General features: G+C 46.2%; 1 protein-coding gene across 1 annotated transcript; it reads right to left on the reverse strand.

Annotated features, from left to right (window-relative positions):
• Nucleotides 1-1,435: 1,435 nt before the first annotated feature.
• LOC131938092 (malignant fibrous histiocytoma-amplified sequence 1 homolog) lies at nucleotides 1,436-25,768 on the reverse strand. The gene is made up of 19 exons (XM_059295987.1): nucleotides 25,255-25,768; nucleotides 15,545-15,835; nucleotides 14,610-14,748; nucleotides 13,257-13,378; nucleotides 12,660-12,803; nucleotides 12,265-12,393; nucleotides 11,922-12,092; nucleotides 11,527-11,676; nucleotides 10,237-10,410; nucleotides 9,264-9,494; nucleotides 8,215-8,361; nucleotides 6,452-6,622; nucleotides 6,193-6,318; nucleotides 5,743-5,876; nucleotides 3,959-4,623; nucleotides 3,708-3,875; nucleotides 2,919-2,940; nucleotides 1,977-2,037; nucleotides 1,436-1,873 (listed from the first exon to the last, which is right to left on the reverse strand). Exons 2-19 carry the CDS (start codon nucleotides 15,734-15,736, stop codon nucleotides 1,436-1,438), a joined length of 3,384 nt encoding a protein of 1,127 aa, XP_059151970.1. The 5' UTR covers nucleotides 15,737-15,835; nucleotides 25,255-25,768.
• Between the last annotated feature and the right edge of the window lie 580 nt (nucleotides 25,769-26,348).

A 26,348-nucleotide genomic window follows, 5' to 3' on the forward strand; every position in this document is an offset into this window, starting at 1 on the left:
CCATACCACACTACACAACCACAAACACACCACACCACACCACACAACCACACCACACAACCACACCACACAACCACACCACGCTACATAAGTACACTACAAGTAAACACGTGTTAAAAGTAAACGCGTTTAGTTTAACTGACATTTAATTAACATTTAGTTTAATTGACATTTAATTAACATTTAGCTTAATTGCTTTTAAAAATAACACTGTAAGGAGAGATCAAATTGATTTTAACATTCGTTTGGTATTTTTTTATTGTACATAGTTTGTTAAATATAATATGGGATGATTGTATACTTTGTGGTATAGTTTGTGATATTGTGTCAAACTTTATTTTGTGTACACTTTAAGGTGTATTTGGTGCTATAGTTTGTGGTAAACTTTCTTGTATAGTTTGTGATATAGTTTGATATAGTTTGTGACATAGACATAGTTTGTGGTATACTTTAAGGTGGTATAGTTTGTGATATGTGGTCCTGAAATCTACGTTAGTATATTAATATAATAATTGAACAGGCTGATATTATTTGTGTCATCTGATATTTTATATGTATACGAGCCGACCCGCGGTGTATCATACGCCGCTATTTAGTTTTTGTTTTTTCTACTTTTCAGTAATTCATAATTTGTGAATTCGACAGTACTAATGCTGCCACTGAAAATATTTGCTTTAAAACACTAACCCCCCCCCCCCCCCCCCCGTGAAAGCAGCCTCCTCTTAGTTACCTCCTCTAAGTTTAAAATCGTTTCAAACTAAATTATCTGCCCCTAATAGCCGTCACCAAACCCAGCTCTACGATTGTAAAATGTAAAAATTTAGCGTGAACACAACTCACCAGATCATGTGAGGGGGGTGGGGGGTGGTAGCGATAGAGAGGAAGAGAGGGGGACTGTAAGGCGCGCTTGCAGATTGTTTTCTAATGTCTCCCAGAAGAGAATTATATATATACGAGCCGACCCGCTGCGTATCATACGCCGCTATTTAGTTGGTTTTTTTTTTCTACTTTTCAGTCATTTATAATTTGTGAATTCGACAGTACCAATGATATAAAAATACATATGTAATACATGTGATGTGATTTTGTGATGTGGTTTTGTGGGAAAAATACAGTATTGACATGTGACAAGCACGGATGACATGTTACATAATACAGATGTCATGTGACATCTAATGAGGTGATTCACTATATATCAACAACGTAAGGTCACAGATCATTGTTTTAAATTGAGCATTACGTAACAAGTGGCCTGGACAGTCCGGACAGCAAGCGAGTGCAGGAGCAGTAGAGTAGTGGACTGTCTGTATCCACCCAACAGTGGCGTACTTTACATCAACTTTACAATGTCATGTGTAGAGTGGCTGATGTCAGGTAAATGTCACTATAGAGATGACATCGTTTCACTTGGTTTTTCAACATGCTTTAGACGGTGTCATTTATATGACAACACGGACATGTCATTTGAATATCCTGATGGTTTGGAAATTCCTCGGATGGTTGCTGGTTGCTTGACTGGTGATGGTTGCTGGTTGCTTGTCTGGTTGCTTGAGTGGTTGCTTGACTGGTTGCTTGACTGGTGATGGTTGCTGGTTGCTTGACTGGTTGCTTGACTGGTGATGGTTGCTGGTTGCTTGACTGGTTGCTTGACTGGTTGCTTGACTGGTGATGGTTGCTGGTTGCTTGACTGGTGATGGTTGCTGGTTGCTTGACTGGTTGCTTGACTGGTGATGGTTGCTGGTTGCTTGACTGGTGATGGTTGCTGGTTGCTTGACTGGTGATGGTTGCTGGTTGCTTGACTGGTGATGGTTGCTGGTTGCTTGACTGGTTGCTTGACTGGTGATGGTTGCTGGTTGCTTGACTGGTTGCTTGTCTGGTGATGGTTGCTGGTTGCTTGACTGCTTTCTCGGACTCGCTACGTCATCACATCAAGTGACGCAGCAGCTGACGTCACCACCGCGTCAGTCGTCATCTGCCCTGATTGTGTGGTCGTCTGCACGCGAGTCGTCGGATTCGGAACTTTGCGTTCTATAAAAACTGGAGGAAATCAACCAGATTAAATATTTACAAAACTTCGAACTTCATAATTTAAATCAATCACCGGTTATACATTAATTAAGCTCACAACTTGGTGGGCACAGGAATTAAGCTCACAATTTGGTGGAACAAGAATTAAGCTCACGACAAAATATTCCTGAAACTTTGTTTCTTATGCCAAGTTTAAAATGTAAGCGGAAAATAATTAAATATTTTTTAGATTATTTTGAATGATATCAAACGATTTTGAATTATCTTGAACTATTTTGAATTATCTTGAACTATTTTGAATGATCTTGAACTATTTTGAATGATCTTGACTTATTTTGAATGATTTTGAATGATTTCCTTATAAAATAACTATTTCTGGGCTGACTTTAAGATCTACGTATGATGAATAAAAATAAAGAATAAAAAAGAAAAAAGGAAAAAAAGAAAATTAAATTAAAATTAAATTTAAAAATAATTTTAAAATGTCTAAATCCAGACAAGTTTCAATATCAGACGTTCGGTTGTTAGGGGGAAATAAAAGCTAGTTTAGCACTAATTAAATGAAATATAGTTAAAAGTAATCAAATTAAAAGTAATTAAATAAAAACTAACTAGGCCTAAATAAAAACAAATTAAATTAAAAGTACTTAATTAAAAACTAATAAAATAAATTTTATTAAAATTAAACTAATCAAATAAACACTAATCACATAAAAACTAATAAACAAAAACGAGTTAAATAGAAACTAATTGAAGGAAAAGTAATTAGATGAAGACTAATTAGACCTAAAAATAAATTAAATGAAAATAATAAAACAAAAAATTCCCTTAGACTACAAAGTAGGAGATTTAAAAACAAATTGGAATGTAAAAAAGTTCACATTACGTACTGGTGGGTCATATGCGGGCCATCTGGATAAAAATTGTGGGAATAGGGGTCATCTTGAGTTCCACATAATACAGGGGTCATTTCAGGTACTACATAGTGCAGGGGTCAGTACAAGTACCACATAATTTTTTTTTTACAAGTACCACATACTATATGTGTTATATCAAGTACCACATACTATATGTGTTATATCAAGTACCACATACTATATGTGTTATATCAAGTACCACATACTATATGTGTTATATCAAGTACCACATACTATATGTGTTATATCAAGTACCACATACTATATGTGTTATATCAAGTACCACATACTATATGTGTTATATCAAGTACCACATACTATATGTGTTATATCAAGTACCACATACTATATGTGTTATATCAAGTACCACATACTATATGTGTTATATCAAGTACCACATACTATATCTGTTATACCAAGTACCACATAATATATGTGTTATATCAAGTACCACAGAATACATCTGTTGAAAAAACAAGAGAAGAGTTTTTCCCCAATCACATATCAAACAATCCACTCGACCATCTGTCCCCTTTCCTAGCAAACAGTTGTTTCCCTTGTGACGTCAACTATATATTGAGTTGTTTCCCTTGTGACGTCAACTATATATTGAGTTGTTTCCCTTGTGACGTCAACTATATATTGAGTTGTTTCCCTTGGAATGTCCACACAATGGTATGCTAGGTTCCCCTTAACCAATCAAATCATGAGTTAGGTCCCCCATCAACAGACAAACTATCGGTTATGTCCCCTCTCGGTTACCTCGCTTTTTCTCTCTCGGCTGTACCAGGTAGGCGGTGTCTATGTCGTCTCCACATGTGTCACATGAGCTGACCGTCATGCCTTGCGTCTCTTTAGGCGTCAACCACTCCCCCAGGAACGTCGCTTGCCTGCAGGACGGGCACCCCATCAGCCGCTCCACGAGAACTCCTGTAAGACAGGTGAAATCTTGGTCACCTGCCCAATGTCAAGTGCACCTTACCTGTGTATGTCACATGTCAAGTGCACCTTACCTGCGTATGTGCCCAGTAGCTCCTCCATGTCCATGATCAGGGGCAACAACACCGCCCAGAGAGCCGTCGTGTTGTCGTCCTCTACCGAGACGGCCTTGTCTCGCTTGACCTCGACCTTGAACCACGTCTGGCCGTGCTCACGAGAGTACGATATCAGCACGTGCACCTGCTCATCCACCTGTAGTGCGTGCACACCTGTATTCCAGTGGTGTAGGAAGCGCAGCTTGTGTGCGTCGCTGTGCGTCCTAACGCACATGACCTCAAAGATCCCGGGTGGGAAGTAGTTTGGGAACAGGAAGACGGCCTCAAGTCGCTGCTTACTTCCCATGCTGCCCCAGACTGCGGTGAACTCCCCTGGCTCCGTGTTCTTCCTTAGCCACGGCATCAAAATCTTGGACAAGTGGGGTGCCGGCCCCTCCCTCTCAGGCGTCAGAGAGTAGGAGGAGTCAGGCTGTTTTTTGTTTGGAGTTGAGGAGTCAGACTGTTTTTTGATGATGGAGTAGCCGAGCTGAAAATGTTGGGTCAACAGATGCATGACATCATTGGTCAGGTTCATGGGGTCAGAGGTCACCAGGGGCGCGAGGATACATCTAGCAAGGTCACGGTCGAGGACGCCGTCCGACCAAGCTTCTTTCTTCAATCTTTCAAACCGTGCCGCAGTCAGACTGGAGAGTCAGAGAGTCAGACTGGAGAGTCAGACTGGAGTCAGAGAGTCAGACTGGAGAGTCAGACTAGAGAGTCAGACTGGAGAGTCAGAGAGTCAGACTGGAGAGTCAGACTAGAGAGTCAGACTGGAGAGTCAGACTGGAGAGTCAGACTAGAGAGTCAGACTGGAGAGTCAGACTAGAGAGTCAGACTGGAGAGTCAGACTAGAGAGTCAGACTAGAGAGTCAGACTGGAGAGTCAGACTAGAGAGTCAGACTGGAGAGTCAGACTAGAGAGTCAGAGAGTCATACTGGAGAGTCAGGGAGTCAGACTGGAGAGTCAGAGAGTCAGACTAGAGAGTCAGAGAGTCAGACTGGAGAGTCAGACTAGAGAGTCAGACTGGAGAGTCAGAGAGTCAGACTGGAGAGTCAGACTAGAGAGTCAGACTGGAGAGTCAGACTGGAGAGTCAGACTAGAGAGTCAGACTGGAGAGTCAGACTAGAGAGTCAGACTGGAGAGTCAGACTAGAGAGTCAGACTAGAGAGTCAGACTGGAGAGTCAGACTAGAGAGTCAGACTGGAGAGTCAGACTAGAGAGTCAGAGAGTCAGACTGGAGAGTCAGGGAGTCAGACTGGAGAGTCAGAGAGTCAGACTAGAGAGTCAGAGAGTCAGACTGGAGAGTCAGAGAGTCAGACTGGAGAGTCAGAGAGTCAGACTGGAGAGTCAGAGAGTCAGACTGGAGAGTCAGAGAGTCAGACTGGAGAGTCAGAGAGTCAGACTGGAGAGTCAGACTAGAGAGTCAGACTGGAGAGTCAGACTAGAGAGTCAGACTAGAGAGTCAGACTAGAGAGTCAGACTGAAGAGTCAGACTAGAGAGTCAGACTGGAGGGTAACATAGGGTGGTGCTGATGTGGTGACGGTGGTGATGTTGTTGGTGCTGGTAGAGATGTTGATGGTTGTCTTGATGGTGGTGTTGGTGTCGGTGATGCTGGTTGCAATGTCGATGGTTGTCTTTATGATGGTGGTGGTGATGTTGGTGGTGATGTTGGTGGTGATGGTGGTGATGGTGGTGATGTTGGTGGTGATGTTGGTGGTGGTTATATTGATAGTGTCTGTGGTTGTGGAGTAGCAACACTCACCTGTGAACCTCGAGTGAGCTGAAAGACAAAGTGTTGAAGTCGTGACGTAACACGGACCGGAAGACGTCAAAGAGCCAAGATGGCCGTATAAAGACCAAGTCTCGTAGCGTCTCCACATGTGAAAACCACAAAATCTAACGGCAATGTAAATCGCTAAGTTGATTACATTTAATAAAACAAGCTTATTTCATAGATGTAGTTAAGGTTCACACAACCGACAATTCTCGCATACCACACATCAGCCACCACCAGACCAGCAACCACACCAACCACACATCAGCCACCACCAGACCAGCAACCACACCAACCACACATCAGCCACCACCAGACCAGCAACCACACCAACCACACATCAGCCACCACCAGACCAGCAACCACACCAACCACACATCAGCCACCACCAGACCACTAACCACACCAACCACACCTACCACCTCAGCCACCACTCACCTGCCCGGTATCGTGAAGATATTGAGCTATAGGTTTCACCAGGTGTTTCATCCCAAAGCGTGACGTCACTTCCTCCTGAAACGTTTCAAACCTAAGAACTGGCCAGGCCATGGAGTTGCCCTTGTCCTGCAAGTAGAGCATCGGTTAGTTAATTGACGGACACACCGGCACTATACGCCTCCATCAGCTACTGGACGCCGGCTAGTGCCGCTATGCGTTACATGAGGGATGTGTACAGTGTACAGATTTGATATTTGACCTCAAAGTATTGTTGTACATCCAGCCAAAACGTTGGGATAACTCTCATGACGTTTGGAAAGAGTTGTCTGTCCCCAGCCAATGAAAGAATGGCCTGCGTCAGCTGATCAAAGCCCGTGTAGCGTCTAGCACTGGTCGACACGACTTCCGGGTAGATGGTGACCTTGACAGCCTGGTCAAGAGAAGACAAGGTCAGGTTAGATCTTTTGTAGATGGGTGGTGAGCGAGCAGCAACAGGTTGTAGCCCTCCCCCACCATCCCCCTCTCACCAGTCTCCCCACCCTCCCCCTCTCACCAGTCTCTCCACCCTCCCCCACCCTCCCCCTCTCACCAGTCTCCCCACCCTCCCCCACCATCCCCCTCTCACCAGTCTCCCCACCCTCCCCCACCATCCCCCTCTCACCAGTTTCCCCACCCTCCCCCACCCTCCCCCTCTCACCAGTCTCCCCACCCTCCCCCACCCTCCCCCTCTCACCAGTCTCCCCACCCTCCCCCACCCTCCCCCTCTCACCAGTCTCCCCACCCTCCCCAACCATCCCACTCTCACCAGTCTCCCCACCCTCCCCCACCCTCCCCCACCCTCCCCCTTCCACCAGTCTCCCCACCCTCCCCCACCCTCTCCCTCTCACCACTAACCCTCCCCCTCTCACCACCCCCCTCACACCCACCCACCTGCAGTAGCCTGATGTACCCCCCACCCCCGCCCCCACCCCCACCTGCATTAGCCTGATGTATCCCCCCCCACCCACCTGCAGTAGCCTGATGTACCCCCCACCCCCACCCCCACCCCCGCCCCCACCCCCCCACCCCCCCACCACCACCCCCACCCACCTGCAGTAGCCTGATGTACCCCCCCCACCCACCTGCAGTAGCCTGCTGTACCCCCCACCCCCACCCCCCACCCCCCCACCTCCACCCACCTGCAGTAGCCTGATGTACCCCCCACCCCCACCCCAACCCCCCCCCCACCCACCCACCTGCAGTAGCCTGATGTACCCCCCCACCCACCTGCAGTAGCCTGATGTACCCCCATCCCCACCCCCACCCCAACCCACCTGCAGTAGCCTGATGTACCCCCCACCCCCACCCCAACCCCCCCACCCCACCCACCTGCAGTAGCCTGATGTACCCCCCACCCCCACCCCAACCCCCCCCCACCCACCCACCTGCAGTAGCCTGATGTACCCCCCATCCCCACCCCCACCCCAACCCACCTGCAGTAGCCTGATGTACCCCCCACCCCCACCCCACCCCAACCCCCCACCCCCCACCCCACCCACCTGCAGTAGCCTGATGTACCCCCCAAACCCTCCCCCACCCCACCCACCTGCAGTAGCCTGATGTACCCCCCACCCCCACCCCACCCCAACCCCCCCACCCCACCCACCTGCAGTAGCCTGATGTACCCCCCACCCCCACCCCACCCCAACCCCCCCACCCCACCCACCTGCAGTAGCCTGATATACCCCCACCCACCTGCAGTAGCCTGATGTACCCCCCCCACCCACCTGCAGTAGCCTGATGTACCCCCCCCCACCCACCTGCAGTAGCCTGATGTACCCCCCCCCCACCCACCTGCAGTAGCCTGATGAACCCCCCACCCCAACCCCCCCCCCCACCCACCTGCAGTAGCCTGATGTACCCCCCCCCCACCCACCTGCAGTAGCCTGATGTACCCCCCAAACCCCCCCCCCCCCACCCACCTGCAGTAGCCTGATGTACCCCCCCCACCCACCCCACACCCCCACGCCCCCCCCCACCCACCTGCAGTAGCCTGATATACCCCTGCAGCTGGTCTGAGAGTGTCGGGGAGATCTGTGGCCGGTCCTCAATCTCACGGATCCGGCTTTTGATGACGTCACTCTTCATCTCGATGTGCTGCAAGACTCGCGCTTGTACGTCCGACATCACCTGTCAACAGCACGTCGTTAGGCACACGACAGCACACAACAGAACACGACGGCACACGACAGTAGACGACAGCAGACGACAGCACACGACAGCAGACGACAGCATGTCGTTAGGCACACGACAGCAGACGACAGCATGTCGTTAGGTACACGACAGCACACGACAGCACACGACAGCACACGACAGCACACGACAGCACACGACAGCACACGACAGCACACGACAGCACACGACAGCACAAAACAGCACACGACAGCACACGACAGCACACGACAGCACACGACAGCACACGACAGCACAAAACAGCACACGACAGCACACGACAGCACACGACAGCACACGACAGCACACGACAACACACGACAGCACGTCGTTATGCACACGACAGCAGACGACAGCACACGACAGCAGACGACAGTAGACGACAGTAGACGACAGCACACGTCAGCAGACGACAGTAGACGACAGTAGATGACAGTAGACGACAGCACACGACAGCACACGACAACACACGACAGCACACGACAGCACACGACAGCACACGACAGCATACGACAGCACACGACAACACACGACCGCACACAACAGCACAAGACAGCAGACGACAGCACACAACAGCACACGACAGCAGACGACAGTAGACGAAAGCACACGACAACACACAACCGCACACAACAGCACAAGACAACAGACGACAGCACACAACAGCACACGACAGCACACGACAGCAGACGACAGCACACGACAGTAGACGACAGTAGACGACAGCACACGACAGCACACGACAACACACGACAGCACACGACAGCAGACGACAGTAGACGACAGCAGACGACAGCAGACGACAGCACACGCCAGCACACGATAGCACACGACAGCACACGACAGCAAACGGAAGTTACCTCCGTCACGTGTTGCCGGTCCGCCATGTCGCACTGTGTCGCCACCAGCACGACAACCAGCTGGTTGCTTTTCGCCATCATCCAGTCCAACCAGCAGCCTAGCAGCTCATGGAACCGGTCCGGCCGGTACTCCGGCACGCTGAAGGTCAGTAAGGTCACAGCCGGCTGCTCCAGAAATATGTAGTGTGGGTAGAGGTAGAAGGCGTGGCCACAGAAGTCCCAGACATTTAGCTGCAACAGACGAGAGCCACGTCATACAATTGAAGGAACTTTTACAAAATGGTTGACTTGTGATATAGCCCTGTTAATTTAAACTCTTTAAAGTGTTGACGGAGTGCGATAGACCTAATGTTGTAGCTCCCGACTTAAAGTGTTGACGGAGTGCGATAGACCTAATGTTGTAGCTCCCGACTTAAAGTGTTGACGGAGTGCGATAGACCTAATGTTGTAGCTCCCGACTTAAAGTGTTGACGGAGTGCGATAGACCTAATGTTGTAGCTCCCGACTTAAAGTGTTGACGGAGTGCGATAGACCTAATGTTGTAGCTCCCGACTTAAAGTGTTGACGGAGTGCGATAGACCTAATGTTGTAGCTCCCGACTTAAAGTGTTGACGGAGTGCGATAGACCTAATGTTGTAGCTCCCGACTTAAAGTGTTGACGGAGTGCGATAGACCTAATGTTGTAGCTCCCGACTTAAAGTGTTGACGGAGAGCGATACAACTAATGTTGTAGCTCCCGACTTAAAGTGTTGACGGAGTGCGATAGACCTAATGTTGTAGCTCCCGACTTAAAGTGTTGACGGAGTGCGATAGACCTAATGTTGTAGCTCCCGACTTAAAGTGTTGACGGAGTGCGATAGACCTAATGTTGTAGCTCCCGACTTAAAGTGTTGACGGAGTGCGATAGACCTAATGTTGTAGCTCCCGACTTAAAGTGTTGACGGAGTGCGATAGACCTAATGTTGCCACTGACCTCCAGAGCTTTGCCCGGCCTCCCGTCCTCCAGGGTCTCCAGCTCGATGCCCCAGCTGACCGTGTCCAGGCCGGCCGTACTGTCCTGCACGTCTTCAGACATCCGGGTCTGTTGCTCCACCAGGGTCTGCACCAGGGACGTCTTGCCGCTCTGGTGGTGCCCTACAACATGGACCTGAAACATGGGAAGTTACAAGGTCTCAACATGGACCTGAAACATGGCAAGTTACAAGGTCTCAACATGGACCTGAAACATGGGAAGTTACAAGGTCTCAACTAGACAGGTTACAAGGTCTCAACTAGACAGGTTACAAGGTCTCAACTAGACAGGTTACAAGGTCTCAGCTAGACAGGTTACAAGGTCTCAACTAGACAGGTTACAAGGTCTCAACTAGACAGGTTACAAGGTCTCAACTAGACAGGTTACAAGGTCTCAACTAGACAGGTTACAAGGTCTCAGCTAGACAGGTTACAAGGTCTCAACTAGACAGGTTACAAGGTCTCAACTCGACAGGTTACAAGGTCTCAACTAGACAGGTTACAAGGTCTCAACTAGACAGGATACAAGGTCTCAACTAGAACCTGAAACATGGGAAGTTACAAGGTCTCAGCTAGACAGGTTACAAGGTCTCAACTAGACAGGTTACAAGGTCTCAACTAGACAGGTTACAAGGTCTCAACTAGACAGGTTACAAGGTCTCAACTCGACAGGTTACAAGGTCTCAACTAGACAGGTTACAAGGTCTCAACTAGATAGGTTACAAGGTCTCAACTAGACAGGTTACAAGGTCTCAGCTAGACAGGTTACAAGGTCTCAACTAGACAGGTTACAAGGTCTCAACTAGACAGGTTACAAGGTCTCAACTAGACAGGTTACAAGGTCTCAACTAGACAGGATACAAGGTCTCAACTAGAACCTGAAACATGGGAAGTTACAAGGTCTCAGCTAGACAGGTTACAAGGTCTCAACTAGACAGGTTACAAGGTCTCAACTAGACAGGTTACAAGGTCTCAACTAGACAGGTTACAAGGTCTCAACTCGACAGGTTACAAGGTCTCAACTATAACCTCAAACATGGGAAGTTACAAAGTCTCAACTATAACCTCAAACATGGGAAGTTACAAGGTCTCAACTAGAACCTCAAACATGGGAAGTTACAAGGTCTCAACTAGAACCTCAAACATGGGAAGTTACAAGGTCTCAGGACGCCGACATTATTGTACTTCAAAACGATTTGCACCCTTGTATGAGCAATTTTTAAAACGTCGCCGATTGGTCAGATTTTCTTACCTTAATTCCTTGGTAAACTTTGACCTCCGACCTACTCTCTTGAAAGTAGGTCACAATGTTCTTGAGGCCCGAGAGGCAGACCTCGGGGGGTGGGTAGGTCAGGGGGTTGTCGTCCACCAGGAGGTCTTGGTTTCGGCTGTCATCGAGTTTCTGACAAATAGGTCAATTTAATTAGGTCACACGTGGTCATTCAAGGCCATAAGTCCGGTAGGTGTATAACTAGGTCATACGGTGCTAAACTAGGTCAGACAAGTGTCAAGCCGGTACTCACCTTGACCAGGCTGTAGGGCATGACCTTGACCTTGATGTGGTTGTAGGCAAGCCGGTACTCACCTTGACCAGGCTGTAGGGCATGACCTTGACCTTGATGTGGTTGTAGGCAAGCCGGTACTCACCTTGACCAGGCTGTAGGGCAAGACCTTGATGTGGTTGCCGCTGACATCGAGCCTGTCTGTGAACAGCAGCAGGTGTGTCGGACAGGTGAGCAGCTTGTTGTCCGACAGGTCGATGGCAGACAGACACCTGTTGTCTTGGTGACGTTGTCGGAGTGTCGGAACTTTCGAGATCTTGGGGGGGGGGGGGTGGGGGGGGGACAACAGATGTGTAGAACAGGGGATCACACAGTCACACACACACATACACACATACAGACTGACATTCAATGACCCACACACGCAGAATAACAAGCACATTCGTCTTGTCTACAATAAGATGCTAAAATCTGAAAGAAAAATCTACCTCGTTTTGACTGAGGTCAACGACATCTAAATCAGGCAACAGAAAAATATCCGTCGGCAAGCACGTGATCCGGTTGTCCGACAAATCTAGGTCAACTAGTTTTTTTAAATGTCGAATATCACGTGACACCTTTTGGATAAATACAATGTAGGTCAGACACACCTATGTAGGGCAGACAAACCAATGTAGGTCAGACACGCCAATGTAGGTCAGACACGCCAATGTAGGTCAGACACGCCAATGTAGGTCAGACACGCCAAAGTAGGTCAGACACGCCAATGTAGGTCAGACACGCCAAAGTAGGTCAGACACGTCAATGTAGGTCAGACACATTTGAGCCGTTGTACTGCAGGTGTGAGTGACCAACGTCAGCTGATTAAGGTCACGTGACTCACCTCGTGAAGCCTGTTGCCGCTACACCTGAGGATCTCCAGCTTTTTTAACCCAGAAATTTCTTTAATCAATGACGTCAGTTTGTTGTTGTCGAGCACTAGGATCTGGAGCTTCCGGAGTTTCTCAAGGCCGGCAGGTGAGTCTACCTGCACACAGAGAGGGGTGGCAGGTGAGTTTAGAGAGGTGGCAGGTGAGTCTACCTGGACACAGAGAGGGGTGGCAGGTGAGTTTAGAGAGGTGGCAGGTGAGTCTACCTGGACACAGAGAGGGGTGGCAGGTGAGTTTGGAGAGGTGGCAGGTGAGTTTAGAGAGGTGGCAGGTGAGTTTAGAGAGGTGGCAGGTGAGTTTGGAGAGGTGGCAGGTGAGTTTAGAGAGGTGGCAGGTGAGTTTAGAGAGGTGGCAGGTGAGTTTGGAGAGGTGACAGGTGAGTTTAGAGAGGTGGCAGGTGAGTTTAGAGAGGTGGCAGGTGAGTCTACCTGCACACAGAGAGGGGTGGCAGGCTAGTTTAGAGAGGTGGCAGGTGAGTCTACCTGGACAGAGTGAGGTGACACTCTCATGTGCCGTTGCCGTGTGTGTGGGCACATGGATGTAGAACTGACCTGGTTGTTGCTGAGATCTAGTCGGGCCAGGTTCCGGAGTTTCCTGATGCACCTCGGCACCTTGGTCAGACAGTTGCTGCTGAGTCGGACCTCCAGTAGCTGGTCCAGGCTCTCCATGGAATCTACACATGCAGGTGGCACTTGGTTAGCTGTCATTGTACACACTCACACAGACACACAGACACACACACACAGAGACACACAGTCACAAAGACACACAGACACACAGAGTCACACACACACAGACACACAGACACACACAGTAACACACACACACAGACACACAGAGTCACACACACACAGACACACAGACACACACACACAGTCACAAACACAGACACACAGTCACACAGACACACACAGTCACACACAGACACACAGACACACACAGTCACACACAGACACACACACACGGACACACAGACACACAGACACACACACACACAGAGACACACACAGTCACACACAGACACACACAGTCACACACACACAGTCACACACACAGACACACAGTCACACAGACACACACAGTCACACACACACACAGACACACACAGTCACACACAGACACACACACAGACACACACACACAGACACACAGACACACACACACAGACACACAGACACAAAGACACAAAGACACAAAGACACAGACACACAGACATACACGCATACATACAGACATACACAGACACACAGACACACGCAGACATCTAGACACACACAAAAACAAAGACACACAGACATACTGACACACAGACACACACACAGACACACACAGTCACACACAGACACACACAGTCACACACACACAGTCACACACACAGACACACAGTCACACAGACACACACAGTCACACACACACACAGACACACACAGTCACACACAGACACATACACACAGACACACACACACAGACACACAGACACACAGACACAGACACACAGACATACACAGACACACAGACACACACAGTCACACACAGACACACAGACACACACAGTCACACACACACAGACACACAGACACACACACACAGACACACAGACACAAAGACACAGACACACAGACATACACAGACACAGACACACACAGACACACAGACACACACAGTCACACACACACACAGAAAGACACACAGACACAGACACACAGACATACACGCATACATACAGACATACACAGACACACAGACACACGCAGACATCTAGACACACACAAAAACAAAGACACACAGACATACTGACACACAGACACACAGACACACAGACACACACAAAGAAACACACTAACAGTTCCAAAACATCAATTGCTAATTTAGACAGACACCGTGAGGTGGCATGTCAGGCTGACCTGGGAAGGAGCCGTCCCCCAGCCTGTTGTTGCTGATGTCCAGTTTGGTCAGGTGCACGAGGCCAGACAGCAGATCGTCTGGCACCATCAGCAGGCTCAGGTTGGTCGCCACCAGCCGCCTCACTGTCGGCGCCACATTCTGCGGGATCGAAACCCATGACATATGACACATACAGCAAGCCATGCATCACTTACTGTGTGACATATGACACATACAGCAAGCCATGCATCACCTACTGTGTGACATATGGCACATACAGCAAGCCATGCATCACTTACTGTGTGACATATGACACATACAGCAAGCCATGCATCACCTATTGTGTGACATATGACACATACAGCAAGCCATGCATCACTTACTGTGTGACATATGACACATACAGCAAGCCATGCATCACTTACTGTGTGACGTGTTACTTCTAAAACCCGACACGCTTGACTGAGCACCCACGCGATGTTTTGTTATGATCGAAGTTGATCTAGATCGATCATGATTAGTTTATCGGTTCGTAGATCAAAGTAAAAAAATCAATGACGGGGTTCATTATCTAACCAATCAGTTATGGCTGGGTTGATCGTGCAGGTCGTACTTCGATTACGCTGGTGGGTTGCATGTGTGGGTCCTATGGGGGTCCTATGTTGGATCATACATGGGGGTCCTATGGGGGTCATATGTTGAATCATACATGTGAACGGAAAAAGTCACAGGAAAAAACACAGGAAAAAAAAGTTTTCGCTGGGAAAAAACGTCACAGAAATAAAGTCAAAGAAAACAGAGAACGTGACAATGTGACAATGTGACAACGTGAACCCACCGTGACAACGTGACAACGTGACAATGTGAACCCACAGTGACAACGTGACAACGTGACAACATGAACCCATCGTGACAATGTGACAACGTGAACCCACCCCTGACAACGTGAACCCACCGTGACGTTAGTGATAGTCTCCCTGCTGACATCCAGAAGACGAAGGGAGACAACTTGTTCCTTCTTCCTGCTGGGCAGCCTCTCAGGGTGCAGGTGTCGACTCTCCAGGTACCCCACGTGACTCACGGGGGTGGGGCCAAAGGGGCCCCTGTAGGGCTCCGCTGACCGGTGCCTGCGTAAGGTAACCGACATGTTGGCTTGGGGGGGGGGGGGGGGCTCTACTAGACAGGGGATGGTAGGGGGCCCTCAGCGGCAGTGTAGGTCTAGTTGTGGGTTGGTCCGTCCAACATTCTACGTTCACAAACAAAATATTTATCAGATGTTAGCGTAAGGAAGATGGGACGTACAACAGACATACTACGCACATCTTACACATGTATTACATACATATTACACACGTGGTACAGATATATTACACTTATTGCATACATATTACCTAAGTAATAGACATACAGTACATACATATTACACAGATTACACTTACACAAAGTTAGGTCTTGTAAACGTCATACGGCAGATTAACGTCTTTAATTAATTAGCCAGTATGGGGTGTCTTTAAGCAAATTAAAAATTCTTTAACTAAAGACAACTGTCTAGGTTGTCGAGAAATAATTTAATAATTAAGTAAATAACACAGTCAGTCATGTAAGTCATATTGACACAGTCAGTCATGTAAGTCATATTGACACAGTCAGTCATGTAAGTCATATTGACACAGTCAGTCATGTAAGTCATATTGACACAGTCAGTCATGTAAGTCATATTGACACAGTCAGTCATGTAAGTCGTATTGACACAGTCAGTCATGTAAGTCATATTGACACAGTCAGTCATGTAAGTCGTATTGACACAGTCAGTCATGTAAGTCGTATTGACACAGTCAGTCATGTAAGTCGTATTGACACAGTCAGTCATGTAAGTCGTATTGACACAGTCAGTCATGTAAGTCATATTCACTCCGTCTGTTGTATAAGTCATTTTGATACAATCAGTCATATAAGTCATATTAGACAGTCAGTCATATAAGTCATTGACCTAGTCAGTCATGTAAGTCATATTGACACAGTCAGTCATATAAGTCATATTCACTCCATCAGTCACCCCCCCCCCCCCCCACCTAACCGAGTCGCCGCTACTAGCGGACGGTACATGAAACAAAGACTCTCCTACTCACGATTGGTTGCTTGTGTTTTATTAATCCCAACTAGCTGCTGATTTCACGTGGGATTAAACCCTTGATCTACTGACTTAATCCAAGCTCAATGGCTGAACACGTGTTTCTCTCAAAATGCATTCACGGCGCGCTGGTCCCGCTAATCCCGCGACTTGGGCGCCCGTCAGACGAGCTATTGAACACTTTTTTCATCGATCTCTCATTGCCAGCACTGGCGCCCTTCCAGTCCAAGTTGGACTTCTCTGATTGGCTGATAAACGTGCTATTATGTAATGACGAGTTTCGCTATTTACTAGCTCGAGTATGACGTCATCAGATGACCACACATCACACACCACACATCGCACATCGCACGTCACACATAACACACCACACATCACACATCACACATCACACATCACACATCGCACGTCACACATCACACATCACACATCACACACCACACATGACACATCACACATCACACATCACACATCACACATCACACACCACACATCACACACCACACACCACACACCACACACCACACACCACACACCACACATCACACATCACACATCACACATCACACATCACACATCACACATCACACATCACACACCACACACCACACACCACACACCACACACCACACACCACACACCACACACCACACATCACACATCACACATCACACATCACACATCACACATCACACATCACACATCACACATCACATATCACACATCACACACCACACACCACACACCACACACCACACACCACACATCACACATCACACACCACACACCACACGTCTTGTCACAACAGCAGAACACATTTTCTCAGCTGACTGACATCGGAATAAACATTTGATTAATTAACCTAATTAATCTAATTAACCTCCGCACCACTTGTTGTTTTTACAAATTACTGCAATGTTTACGTTAGTCTCTTGCTAAACAAACACTTTGGTGTACCAGATCAATTGATTGGAGGCGTTTACAGCTAGTAGCTCATCAAACTGTCGTCTGTCGTCTGACATCCAGCAAGCTATGTTGGACGGGCGAGATAACGAAACCTGTTTAAGGCTCGTAACAGGACCTAGGCTACCTCTAGGCTACCTCTAGGCTACCTTTAGACTTAGGCTACCTCTAGACCTAGGCTACCTCTAGACCTAGGCTACCTCTAGACCTACGCTACGTCTAGGCTACCTCTAGGCTACCTCTAGGCTACCTCTAGACCTAGGCTACACCTAGGCTACCTCTAGACCTAGGCTACACCTAGGCTACCTCTAGACCTAGGCTACCTCTAGGCTACCTCTAGACCTAGGCTACACCTAGGCTACCTCTAGACCTAGGCTACACCTAGGCTACCTCTAGACCTAGGCTACACCTAGGCTACCTCTAGACCTAGGCTACACCTAGGCTACCTCTAGACCTAGGCTACGTCTAGGCTACCTCTAGACCTAGGCTACACCTAGGCTACCTCTAGACCTAGGCTACACCTAGGCTACCTCTATACCTATGCTACAACTAGGCTACCTCTAGACCTAGGCTACGTCTAGGCTACCTCTAGACCTAGGCTACAACTAGGCTACCTCTTGGCTCTTGATGTGAACATTACAGCCAGTCACATGACTAAAAATGTTAAATGTCCATTACTTATTACGAATTAATTAAACATTTAAATGTCCATTACTTATTACGAATTAATTAAACATTTAAATGTCCATTGCTAATTACGGATTAATTAAACATTTAAATGTCCATTGCTAACTACGGATTAATTAAACATTTAAATGTCCATTGCTAATTACGAATTAATTAAACATTTAAATGTCCATTGCTAATTACGGATTAATTAAACATTTAAATGTCCATTGCTAATTACGAATTAATTAAACATTTAAATGTCCATTGCTAATTACGGATTAATTAAACATTTAAATGTCAATTGCTAATTACGGATTAATTAAACATTTAAATGTCCATTGCTAATTACGGATTAATTAAACATTTAAATGTCCATTGCTAATTACGAATTAATTAAACATTTAAATGTCCATTGCTAATTACGGATTAATTAAACATTTAAATGTCAATTGCTAATTACGGATTAATTAAACATTTAAATGTCCATTGCTAATTACGGATTAATTAAACATTTAAATGTCCATTGCTAATTACGGATTAATTAAACATTTAAATGTCCATTGCTAATTACGGATTAATTAAACATTTAAATGGCAATTGCTAAATACGGATTAATTAAATATTTAAATGTCCATTGTAATTACGGATTAATTAAACATTTAAATGTCCATTGCTAATTACGGATTAATTAAACATTAAATTTCCATTGCTAACTACGGATTAATTAAACATTTAAATGTCCATTGCTAATTACGGATTAATTAAACATTTAAATGTCAATTGCTAATTACGGATTAATTAAACATTTAAATGCCCATTGCTAATTACGGATTAATTAAACATTAAATTTCCATTGCTAATTACGGATTAATTAAACATTTAAATGTCAATTGCTAATTACGGATTAATTAAACATTTAAATGTCAATTGCTAATTACGGATTAATTAAGCATTCAAATGTCCATTGCTAATTACGGATTAATTAAACATTAAATTTCCATTGCTAATTACGGATTAATCAAACATTTAAATGTCCATTGCTAATTACTGATTTATTTAACATTTAAATGTCCATTGGTAATTACGGATTAATTAAACATTTAAATGTCCATTGCTAATTACGGATTAATTAAACATTTAAATGTCCATTGTTAATTACGGATTAATTAAACATTTAAATGTCCATTGCTAATCACGGTTAATGAAAACTTAAAATATCCATCGCTAATTACGGTTAATTGAAAAGTTATCGATAATGCCTAAGATCAGTTTGCTAATATAGACCTACTGATTGATTGGTTTATTGAAATCGAAACAATCGTGAACTGCTCCTGATCGAACCTAATCGATCACTGAAGCCTGGGTCCAGAATTATTGTTTTACAGTTTTATATTTGTTATTGTTGGTTAGTGGGGGGCGGGGTCGTGGGTTTATGGTGGGTATTTGGTGGGTTGTAAAGTGTTCTATTTATAGTATCTGTCAGCTTGGTTTAATTATTTGACAAAATGGGACTAACCGAAATAGTTTGGAGATAAATGAGAAAGTTGAATTAGATTTTGTTCATTGAAACAACCCGGTCAGACTTACGTGAACAATGTCAACATTTGAACTCTCTAACCAACCATGTGATATTCTATCAATTATAGCATCAACTGACGTCATAACCCTAACCCTTACTAAAGTCATCACATGTTTAAATTCATGAGTTACCTCGGCACCTGATGTGTTCCCATTAATCCCCTTCAGTTATTCCCTTTTGCTAGTTATCGTTCCTCTTTTTTGACGTCTCTGTAGGCCGTGGGTAAACTGACGTCCATGGTATCGATACTAAGTGGCTCAATTCATCCTGCCGAGAAATCGATTCTACGATCGTACACAATATAATCGTACCCACTCATCGCGTGATGACGGTGAAAGGGTTATGGTAATCGATATTGACTTTATAAAAGTAGTCGACTTTGTTGTGGCATAGTTGGGTTATCAATGGACAGCTTGGATAGGGCGCCGTGGGTAGGGCGCCGTGGGTAGGGCGCCGTGGGGAGGGTGCCGTGGGTAGGGCGCCGTGGGTAGGGCGCCGTGGGTAGGGCGCCGTGGGGAGGGTGCCGTGGGGAGGGTGCCGTGGGGAGGGCAAAGTGTGCAGGTCACTGTGCGTTAATCTCAAGGGAAGATAGAAACACGTATTTGAACTTTAACCTCCGCATATTTTTATTCACAGGCTTCCAGTGAAACGGCTGGTACCTCGGGGGTGTATGGGGTAGGTAGGGGAGGGGGGTGTCTGGGGTAGGTAGGGGGGTGTATGGGGTAGGTAGGGGAGGGGGGTGTCTGGGGTAGGTAGGGGGGTGTATGGGGTAGGTAGGGGAGGGGGGTGTCTGGGGTAGGTAGGGGGTTGTCTGGGGTAGGTTGGGGGAAGGTGTCTGGGGTAGTGGGTGTCTGGGGTAGGTAGGGGGGTGTCTGGGGTAGGTGGGGGTGTCTGGGGTAGGTAGAGGGGTGTCTGGGGTAGGTAGGGGGCTGTCAGGGGTAGGTAGGGGGTGTCTGGGGTAGGTAGGGGGGTGTCTTGTGTAGGTAGGGGGTGTTTGGGGTAGGTAGGGAGGTGTCTGGGGTAGGTAGGGGGTGTCAGGGGTAGGTAGGGGGTGTTTGGGGTAGGTAGATTGTGTCTGGGTAGGTAGGGGGTTGCTAATGGCACCAAAACGTCAATTTAAGACATGAAGACAGTACTAAGACATGAAGACAGGCTAACAACTGAGGCATGAAGACAGTCTAAGACATGAAGACAGTCTAAGACATGAAGACAGTCTAACAACTAAGACATGAAGACAGTCTAACAACTAATACATGAAGACAGTCTAACAACTAAGACATGAAGAAAGTCTAACAACTAAGACATGAAGACAGTCTAAGACATGAAGACAGGCTAACAACTGAGACATGAAGACAGTCTAAGACATGAAGACAGTCTAAGACATGAAGACAGTCTAACAACTAAGACATGAAGACAGTCTAACAACTAAGACATGAAGACAGTCTAACAACTAAGACATGAAGACAGTCTAACAACTAAGACATGAAGACAGTCTAACAACTAAGACATGAAGACAGTCTAAGACATGAAGACAGTCTAACAACTAAGACATGAAGACAGTCTAACAACTAAGACATGAAGACAGTCTAACAACTAAGACATGAAGACAGGCTAACAACTGAGACATGAAGACAGTCTAAGACATGAAGACAGTCTAAGACATGAAGACAGTCTAAGACATGAAGACAGTCTAACAACTAAGACATGAAGACAGTCTAACAACTAATACATGAAGACAGTCTAAGGCATGAAGACAGTCTAAGACATGAAGACAGTCTAAGACATGTTTATAGTCTAAACATAAAGGACGGCCAAAAAAAGTAAATTGTGAGCAGCTACGTCTCATACAGACCATCATACAGTCCATCATACAGACCATCATACAGTCCATCATACAGACCATCATACAGTCCATCATACAGACCATCATACAGTCCATCATACAGACCATCATACAGTCCATCATACAGGCCATCATACAGTCCATCATACAGTCCATCATACAGTCCATCATACAGGCCATTATACAGTCCATCATACAGTCCATCATACAGTCCATTATACAGTCCATCATACAGGCCATTATACAGTCCATCATACAGTCCATCATACAGTCCATCATACAGTCCATCATACAGACCATCATACAGTCCATCATACAGACCATCATACAGTTCATCATACAGTCCATCATACAGTCCATCATACAGTCCATCATACAGGCCATTATACAGTCCATCATACAGACCATCATACAGTCCATCATACAGTCCATCATACAGTCCATCATACAGTCCATCATACAGACCATCATACAGTCCATCATAGAGACCATCATACAGTCCATAATACAGAACATCATACAGTCCATGATACAGTCCATCATACAGACCATCATACAGACCATCATACAGTCCATCATACAGACCATCATACAGACCATCATACAGTCCATCATACAGTCCATTATACAGTCCATCATAAGTCCATCATACAGACCATCATACAGACCATCATACAGACCATCATACAGACCATCATACAGTCCATTATACAGTCCATCATTAGTCCATCATACAGTCCTGTTATATTTACATGGTCTAATTTCATCGGTTATTCTAATTAATTTAACCAATTTTGATTAATTTCTAGCAAAGATTTTCAAATGACAAAAGCACAAAACTTTTTTTCCTTCCAAATATTAAACTTTTCACGTGGGGGTACATGCGAGATTACAAGATAGAATATGTGATTTTAGCATTTGGGGTTGTGGGGGGGGGGGGAGTAGGAGCAGGGTGGAGGTGGGATTACACGAATGCTAAGACTTGAGAGTTTAAAATACATTCTGATTTCTTTTTAAACGTACCACGGATGTTTAAGAAAACGTGGTACTAGTACAGCGCTTGTCGACAGGATATCTTTTTAATGGTAATACTGTTACTATTTATAGCTAAAATTGTTTTAATTTTTTTCTTTTTTTTTTTGTGCGCACTTAAAAACTTGTGATAAGGTTTTTGTGAAAATTATATATCCTATGGTCGTGACCTTATATTTCCTATGGTCATGACCTAACGCACAAATAAATGGTGTAAGGTTTGGCGCACATTTCAACACTTTTCAAGTCGCTGACGGCTGAACTATTGAGGACCGATCATAGCTGTCTTATTGCCGGCTTGACAGCCGGTCGACCGGCAAGAGGGTCAAACCTGGGGGTCGTGAATGAACGAGATTTTAATAAGGGTTCCGTGTGAGTGCGGTCCCAGACCCGTGGTATAAATTATCCCCAGCGTTTATCGATTATTGATCATTGATCTCAGCACAAGGGGCCATAAAAGTAAGAATCCTGGAACTTGTTCAAGGAATTTGATTCGGATTGTCGCACCGCTGAAATCTGCATTGAATGCTTCTATATAATGTGTCCTTAATGTGTCCTAAATGTGTCTTAAATGTGTCCTAAATGTGTCCTAAATATGTAATTAATGTGTCCTTAATGTGTCTTTAATGTGTCCTAAATGTGTCCTAAATATGTAATTAATGTGTCCTTAATGTGTCCTTAATGTGTCCTTAATGTGTCCTTAATGTGTCCTTATTGTGTCCTTAATGTGTCCCTAATTTGTCCTAAATATGTAATTATTGTGTCCTTAATGTGTCCTTAATGTGTCCTAAATGTGTCCTAAATATGTCCTAAATGTGTCCTAAATATGTAATTAATGTGTCCTTAATGTGTCCTTAAGGTGTCCTTAATGTGTCCTAAATGTGTCCTAAATATGTAATTAATGTGTCCTTAATGTGTCCTTAATGTGTCCTTAATGTGTCCTTAATGTGTCCTTAATGTGTCCTTAATGTATCCTTAATGTGTCCTAAATGTGTAATTAATGTCCAATTAGAGTTTTCCTTGATCTTCAGTTATTTTTTTTGTACATTAGAATTTTGGACCATTCCGTCAGAGAGGGAAATAAATTGGACACACCTCTTCAACCCCTCCCCCCTCTTTTGGTCTCCACCTGTCGGTGTCATGTGTCCTCAGGTGGTGTGGTGAAGAAATTGTGTGTGTGGTGTGTGGAAGATTCTAGAAAGTGAAAGTCATCTAGTGAACCCACACCACCAAGTCTATAGAGACCCCACCATATGTGACCCCACCATATGTGACCCCACCATAGTTGACCCCACCATATGTGACCCCACCATATGTGACCCCACCATATGTGACCCCACCATAGTTGACCCCACCATATGTGACCCCACCATATGTGACCCCGTGATATGTGACCCCACCTATGTGACCCACCATATGTGACCCCACCATATGTGACCCCACCATATGTGACCCCACCATAGTTGACCCCACCATATGTGACCCCACCATATGTGACCCCACCATATGTGACCCCACCATATGTGACCCCACCATATGTGACCCCACCATATGTGACCCCACCATAGTTGACCCCACCATATGTGACCCCACCATATGTGACCCCACCGTATGTGACCCCACCATAGTTGACCCCACCATATGTGACCCCACCATATGTGACCCCACCATAGTTGACCCCACCATATGTGACCCCACCATATGTGACCCCACCATATGTGACCCCACCATATGTGACCCCACCATATGTGACCCCACCATATGTGACCCCACCATATGTGACCCCACCATATGTGACCCTACCATATATGACCCCACCTTCTAACATGCAACACAAATGGCCTGAACTAGTAAAAAAAAATTTAATCAGTTCTGATCAGTCAATTCACTATTCACCGAGGCGGTGTTCACTAATCAGGCTAATTAGTCACTCCGTTCGCCGCCAACACCTCCAGGGTTCACTGGAGCGAGGCGACCATGTGACGTCACTGGTACACATCTAGGTGTGACGGTTGATTGACTTTAGCTAATTACCTCTCGTGGTTCATCGTACCGTGTCCTGACGGTGTAAGTGTTTTTTTTGGGGTAGGTCATGTAAGCAGTCTTGCAACCAACCCTACAACCCGCCAACCCTGCAGACTGCCAACCTTACAACCAGCCAACCTTACAACCTGCCAACCTTACAATCAGCCAACCCTACAATCAGCCAACACTACAACCTGCCAACACTACAACCTGCCAACCCTTCAGCCTGTCAACCTTACAACCTGCCAACCCTACCGCCTGTCAACCCAACAGTCTGCCAACCCTACAACCCTCCAACCCCTTACAATCCGTTGAGCGATAACCTCAAGGTGTGTCTACATACCTCCTGTAAGACCGACGTGGCCCACCGAAAGAGAAATCTAAAAATAATTAATAAAAAATACTTGATGATTAAAAACTTACATGTAGGAGTAGCCTTAGACCAATGGTGTCTTCACATTTAAAGGTGTCTTCACATTTAGAGGTGTCAGAGGTGTCTTGACATACATCCCATCCCAAGTGTCTCGACACAAATGTCTCGATACTATGTGTTAAGACGGGTATTGTAAGACACACTGTCTCACAAGACACTAGCCGCTTGAATTAAGACAGCGATATAGCACGCCCAAGACACACTGTCTCACAAGACACTAGCCGCTTGAATGAAGACAGTGATATAGCACGCCCAAGACACACTGTCTCACAAGACACTAGCCGCTTGAATGAAGACAGTGATATAGCACGCCCAAGACACACTGTCTCACAAGACACTAGCCGCTTGAATGAAGACAGTGATATAGCACGCCCAAGACACACTGTCTCACAAGACACTAGCCGCTTGAATGAAGACAGTGATATAGCACGCCCAAGACACACTGTCTCACAAGACACTAGCCGCTTGAATGAAGACAGTGATATAGCACGCCCAAGACACACACTAGATCGATAATTCCGTGATCAAGATTTTCTCATGTCAAGAACACGTGACCTTTAGGCAAGAAACAATGGGATTGGAGCCGTAAGTCATATGACTGAAGCAGGAGGTCATATGACTGAAGCAGGAGGTCATATGACTGGAGTGAACTGGGACAAGGGAGTGAACACAAGGCTAACCTTATCGATTGATTCGTCGATTCATTGATCGATTGATTCATCGATCCGTTGAGTGATTGACAGCTGACAACTGTTCAAGATAATTACAAGCTTAAGGTGTGGGGGGAGACAAACATTCCTTACAAACATGGGTGTATCCTGGGGGGGGGGGGGGGGGGGGGCAAGGGTTTATCTGGGGGGGGGGGGGCGCAAGGGTTTATCTGGAGGGGGGGGCAAGGGTGTATCTGGGGGGGGGGGGGGGCAAGGGTGTATCTGGTGGGGTGGCAGGTGTGTTATCTAGAAAGACATGAGTGTATACAGCGGGACATAATGTTTCTATGGGGCTTATGGTTGTATCAATGGGGGGGGGGGGGGGTACATGGGTGTATATGGGGGAGTACATGGGTGTATCTAGGGTGGGGGCA

Source organism: Physella acuta, unplaced genomic scaffold, assembly GCF_028476545.2.
Source record: "Physella acuta isolate Inbredline_101_S28 unplaced genomic scaffold, ASM2847654v3 ptg000233l, whole genome shotgun sequence".
In the NCBI taxonomy this organism is placed as follows: domain Eukaryota; kingdom Metazoa; phylum Mollusca; class Gastropoda; family Physidae; genus Physella; species Physella acuta.

Excerpts from the sequence above, each read along its gene's own strand:
- LOC131938092 (XM_059295987.1), bottom strand. The coding sequence starts at position 15,736 with ATGTCGGTTACCTTACGCAGGCACCGGTCAGCGGAGCCCTACAGGGGC. Across the intron at positions 13,379-14,609 it reads GGGGGACGGCTCCTTCCCAG|ATTCCATGGAGAGCCTGGAC; the intron begins GTCAGCCTGACA and ends CTGCATGTGTAG. Across the intron at positions 9,495-10,236 it reads GGCCGGGCAAAGCTCTGGAG|CTAAATGTCTGGGACTTCTG; the intron begins GTCAGTGGCAAC and ends CGTCTGTTGCAG.